General features: G+C 42.9%; 1 protein-coding gene across 1 annotated transcript in view; it reads left to right on the top strand.

Moving 5' to 3' along the window:
• Nucleotides 1-1,049: 1,049 nt before the first annotated feature.
• Nucleotides 1,050-6,000, top strand: part of COG6 (component of oligomeric golgi complex 6) — an 84,793-nt gene continuing 79,842 nt past the window's right edge. The window contains exons 1-2 of the mRNA XM_002721095.5: nt 1,050-1,304; nt 4,509-4,652. Coding sequence (XP_002721141.3) covers nt 1,065-1,304; nt 4,509-4,652 — 384 coding nt within the window. The 5' untranslated portion in view covers nt 1,050-1,064. The remainder of the gene's footprint in view (nt 1,305-4,508; nt 4,653-6,000) is intronic.

The raw sequence follows: 6,000 nt of genomic DNA, 5'->3' as shown, positions 1-6,000 counted from the left end.
TCTCCCACAAGGGTGCAGGGGCCCAAGGACTTGGGCCATCTTCTAATGCTTTCCCAGGCCACAGCAGAGAGCTGGATAGGAAGTGGAGCAACCGGGAGTCCAACCGGTGACCTACAGGATGCTGGTGCTGCAGGCAGCGGCTTTACCCCCTACGCCAGCCCCACCTCTACAACTTTTACTGCCAGGCGCAGTGAGGCTGTCCAGTGCGGCTGGGTGTCTGTGGGCCCATTAGACATAGCTAGAATGTCCTTCACAAGCTTGTCTCCAGACGACTGGTATCTCACCACTGTGTGACCATGTAGCTTTAAATTACACCTTCACGGTGGGTGCAATCTTTCACCCAGAGCTGGCCGAGGAGGGGGCTGAGCTCCTAAAGCGTCTCCAGGAGACCCCCCAGCTAACTCCATGACTCCCAAGCCAATCCTTTAAGCCAGTGTCCTGCTCGGGCACCCCACCAGGTCGCTTTTTTTGTGCCGGCGCCGCTAGGCGGAGGATTAGCCTAGTGAGCCGCGGCGCCGGCCTCCCAAACCTCTTTTAAACATATAACATATTTTTTTTTTTTTTTGACAGGTAGAGTGGACAGTGAGAGAGAGAGACAGAGAGAAAGGTCTTCCTTTTGCCGTTGGTTCACCCTCCAATGGCCGCCGCGGCTGGCGCGCTGCGGCCGGCGCACCGCGCTGATCCGATGGCAGGAGCCAGGAGCCAGGTGCTTTTCCTGGTCTCCCATGGGGTGCAGGGCCCAAGCACCTGGGCCATCCTCCACTGCACTCCCTGGCCACAGCAGAGGGCTGGCCTGGAAGAGGGGCAACCGGGACAGAATCCGGCGCCCCGACCGGGACTAGAACCCGGTGTGCCGGCGCCGCTAGGCGGAGGATTAGCCTAGTGAGCCGCGGCGCCGGCCCTTAAACATATAACATATTTATAATAAATATCCTTCCACCAGACGGACTTCCCTGACCCCTTCCTCTCCACATCTTCTATACGCAGATGGCTTCCAGGGTCCTGAGCAAAGTGGCCTGAGGTCGTCTTCCGGGACCGAGGCGCATGCGCGGCAGGTTGCGCACATGCGCAGTACCCGGGCTTCTGCCCGGTGCCTTCCTGAGGCTGAGGTGGCAGGGCTGGCTGCCTCTGTGGGCTGGAGGCGCGGCGCTATGGCCGAGGCCAGTGGGGAAGTGGTCGCGGTGCCGGCGACCGGGGCTGCCAATGGCCTCAGCAATGGGGCGGGCGGCGCTTCGTCGCAGTCCAACAACCCGCTGTCGCGCAAGCTGCATAAGATCCTGGAGACGCGTCTGGACAACGACAAGGTAACCGGGGCTGACAGCGCGGGGTCGCACGGTTCCCCGCCGATTGAGCCGGGTCGGGGGCAGCGTCCGTCCTGGACCCACGGCCGAGATCTCCCTCGTGCCCGCCGCGGAGCGCCTCGCGAGAGACCCGAGACCTGCGGGACCCCCTGTTCTGTGGCGCAGGACAGTCGAGAAGCGGAGGCCGAGGAGCCTCCGGAAAAGCGAAGGGTCTTCCTGGGTTTTGTCCCCATTTGGGGGGGGTCCTTGGAGACTGGCTCGGGGAGGCGTCTGGAGCTCTGCCGCCGACCATCCGAGGAGGTGTGTAGGGGAAGGGGCTCTGTGTCTTGAGAGAGAGCGGGAGACTGCAGGCAGGGTCAGAACCCGAGGCCAGAGAGCAGATTCCAAGGTAAGGCGGTGGGGGTTAAGAGGCCCTTCGTGAGCACTTCTATTTTTTTTTTTTAACTTTTATTTAATGAATATAGATTTCCAAAGTACAGCTTATGGACTACATTGGCTCCCCGCCTCCCCATGACTTCCCTCCCACCCGCAACCCTCCCCTTTCCCGCTCTCTCTCCCCTTCCATTCGCATCAAGATTCATTTTCAATTTTCTATATATACAGAAGATCAGTTTAGTATACATTAAGATTTCAACAGTTTCGTGAGCACTTCTATTAACAGGTGAAATCAGTGATAGAACTTCTTGCCCCAGCCCTAATTACCCACTAGTTTTTGTTGTTAGCTAAGTACTGCCTATGCTTTGTGGGCCCCTGCAGTGTTTCTGTAGAAGAGGAAGATCACACGCTTTCCCCCATACCTCCTGAAACAGGGTGATTATCCAGCTCCTGTCAGGTCCAGCTGTCTCTCTCATATCACTGAGCCTCTAGGAAACTGGTCATGGCAAGGTAGCATATAGAAGAAAATATGCAAAAGCGAGAGCTTTATAGGTATATAGGTAGGGTAAACAAAAATCAGCTGTGGATGAGAGTTTGACCCCTGTGTGTAAAAAGTAACATCATAGTGCAGTAAGTAAAGGGCGGGCCCTGGGGCCACTGCTTGTTGTTAGAGGTAACTGCTAACTTTTGCTAACTTTGTGCATTAGATCTGAATACATCTTTTAACGTCCCTAAGCTCTGTTTAGGAATTGGAGCTACTGCTGGTAACTTCCTCAGGGGACTCAGTAAGAGAGCCCAGGTAAAGTCTAGCACTGTGCCTGGTGCTGTTAACAAGTGTGGATTTTACCGTAAAATGTAGAAAATGTTTAATGTGTCTAATGTTGACATTGATTATCTCATGTAGTACAGCTGATTGACGTTATCTGCTTTTTACCTATGAAAAGAAGAAGGCATGGAGGAATACCAGCTAGATTTAACTCAGAACCAGTAACTGGTGGAATTGTAATTTTCACTGCGGTCTCTGTGATTTTGTTCATTTACTACTTTAAGTGTTAGGATATTTTAAGACTAATCAAAAGGAATTGCTTCATTTTATGGTTTTGTTTTTATACACTAAGTATCTGTGTAAACATTTTTGTTCTCAGATGTTGAATTGAATTTAAATAGCTTTTCTATTGTCAGTCCAGTAGATATTTCAAAGTAGCTGTATTATAGCTATATTACAGAAACATGGAAGAGTAAGTTTGTTAGAATATACATTAGTTCAGGTGTAGGAATTTGTATTTGTAGAATTTAGGTGCTATTGGGAAATCCAAGGCTTGATCCTGTGCTCTCTCCTCTATCCACATTCTTTGTAGGAGAACTCTTTTAAAAACTTTTGTGGTTTTAGACAACAAAATTGTGGTGACCCTCAAATTTATAGCCCTGTTCTTGAAATCTCTACTGAACTTTGGATTTGTAGAATCAGTTGTTTCTGTTATCTTTCCAATTGGGTGCCTGATGGTCATCATAAAAACTTAACATGAACTCTTGATTTCTTTGCTCAAACTGGTTCTTCTACTATGTTAGTAAAGAATACCAGCATTGACCCACTCAAACAAAAACCATAAAAGTAATTTTTGGATTTGATCATTTTTCACATACACCATCCAGTTCAGTAACAAATTGTATATGCTGTAGCTTATAAAAATTATTTTGAAATCTGTACTTTTCATTTGCGCTGACTACTATCTTGGTATAAGACTACTGAATCATGCCAGGATTACTTTTTTATTTTTTCCATATACTTCCTTTCTGACCCCACATCTATCATTTCACTTACAAAGTTGGAATAAACATTTAAACATATAAAACATATTATATTACTCCCCTGTCTAAAACCTCTAACAGTTTCTTAGAGCTTTGTCACCTCGGCCTTCTTTTTACTGCTTTAAGGTCTTCATACCTGCTATTTCCTTTGCTCTCATGCCTCTTTCTCACTACCCAGTCCTTTGTTCAAAAGTCACTTCAGAGAGATCTTTATGTCTTAAGTTCCTCTAAGTTCTGCTTCCAGTTATGCAGTTCCTAGCCTGGAGGCTACCAGTGATACTTATTTCTTATGTGGATCCTTCCAGACATAGTTTATGCATGCACAAATAAATATGCATGTATGTATTCCTTTTTTTAACAGTTGATAGTATAATTTTCTATACCTTGCTGTTTCTCTTATCACATCTCAAAAGTCATGTAAGTAATGAATTTCTTCCTTTTTACAATTAATTTAATAATATTTTATTTAACCAATCTCTTGTACATGGACATTTAGGTTATTTCCAATCTTTGAATTTCCAGTCAATTCTGTAGTGAATCATGTTGTATGTATGCCTCTGAAACCATGTTCCAGAAGTAAGTTTACTGTTAATTTGAAGGTCATCCAGTATTTTTTTTGAATTATGTAATGGAATCAAATTATTTAAAAATGATTTCATTGGATTTTGGTTTGAGATTATGAAAACATTTAAAAGTCAGTCCCAGTAGTGAAATTGACATTTTGAGATTCAATGATCATTTACAGCCCTTGTCTCTTCTGTTGAGGAACAGTGTTTTTTTCTTCATACTATTTGTTGAAGTCTTTACTTAGTGTAGGGTTAATCTTATGAGTGTAAAGTAAACTAAAAATAGATCTTTGTAAAAATTAAGAGTGGAAATAAGAGAGGGTGGAGGTAGAAGGGTGGGAACATGGCAGATGGGAGGGTAGAGTGATCTGTATATATGAAATACATGAAACTTGTATACCTTAAATAAAATAAAATAAAATAAATCAGTAACTTTTTTCTGTTACCAATTGTGTAGGAAATGTTGGAAGCTCTCAAGGCACTTTCAAGCTTTTTTGTTGAAAACAGTTTGCGGACTCGAAGAAATTTACGTGGAGATATAGAACGCAGAAGTTTGGCCATCAATGAAGAATTTGTAAGGATTTTCAAGGACGTGAAAGAGGTATGTAAATTATTTTTATCTGACATTTGTTGAGAACTTACAATATGTCGGGTTTTGTGCTAAGTATTTTTTTTTTTGAAGTTGATATATTTGTTATTAGTGTACTGTGTTCAAATAGAGAATCTGGGTCTTTATCTGAATTAGTGTAATTTCTGAATCTGTAACTTTCACTAATGCTGATTCTTAGAAACTTGTAACATTTGCTGTGTGAGATTCTCTTAAGAATTTTAGCATTTTTAAAATTTTTTTATTTATTTAAATGGCAGAGTCACTGAGAGAGGAGAGACAGAGAGAGGGAGAGATCTTCCATCTGCTGGTTCATTCCCCAGATGGCTGCAAAGGCCAGGGCTAGGTCAGACCGAAAGCTGGGAGTCAGGAGTTTTTTCTGGGTTTCCCATGTTGGTGCAGGGGCCCAAGGAGTTGGACTGTCCTTGGCTGCCTTCACAGGCACATTAAAAGGGAGCTAGATTGGAAGTGGAGCAGCCAGGACTTGAACTGGTGCCCATATGGTGATGGCTTAACTTGCTATGCCACAATGCCAGACCCAAGAATTCTAGCCTTTTGACAACAACAAAAATAACATTTCTCTGAATGGTTTATATAACAGAAATATCCTCCTATTGAATAAACCTCCCTTGAATAATCATTTCTCCAATAGAAATGAATTAGTACTGAATTATTTTTACTGCATTGTAACTTGTGAAATGTTCACATTAAAATAAATTATTTCAATTTATAAATAATGACTTATGTCAGTGTGTAACCAATACAATAAGGTGAAAATAATTTTTATTTGTAATGTTACTATATTTGATTATGTAATATTTTATTATAAGATATAGTGATATTACATGTGTATTTCCATGATTCAAATATGTTACTATACAGTAACATACTTCTCTGAGTCATAGAAGTGTTACATATGATTTTGATGAGTGCCAATGAAAGCATTTTTAACAGCGTTATAGGATTTCCTTGATTGAAAGGAAAGCTTGGTAATATTAATTAAAAAAACAAAAGAAGAGGTAATAGCATTGGACACATCCAAATTGTGGTTCTCTAAACACCATTTCCCACTGAAAGAAACAATCTTATCAGTACCAGAGAGCAAGGAAAATGTCTAAAACTATTGGATACATGTTAGAAGAACTCTGGAGCTAACTTGAAGAGGCTTCCAGTGGCCAAATATAGAACAGTTTCAGCATCATTGAGAGTAACTGCAGTAGACTGAAACATCAGACCGGAAGACCATGAGTTCATAGTGAGGCTAAAAGTCAAACAGACCTTCATTTGTTATCTTTGGTAAATATGAGAAACTGCTTATTATTAAGAAAACTGCAGTAAAAGG

The sequence above is a fragment of the Oryctolagus cuniculus genome, chromosome 9 (genome assembly GCF_964237555.1).
Source record: "Oryctolagus cuniculus chromosome 9, mOryCun1.1, whole genome shotgun sequence".
In the NCBI taxonomy this organism is placed as follows: domain Eukaryota; kingdom Metazoa; phylum Chordata; class Mammalia; order Lagomorpha; family Leporidae; genus Oryctolagus; species Oryctolagus cuniculus.
This window is presented reverse-complemented; position numbering and strand designations above follow the sequence as displayed.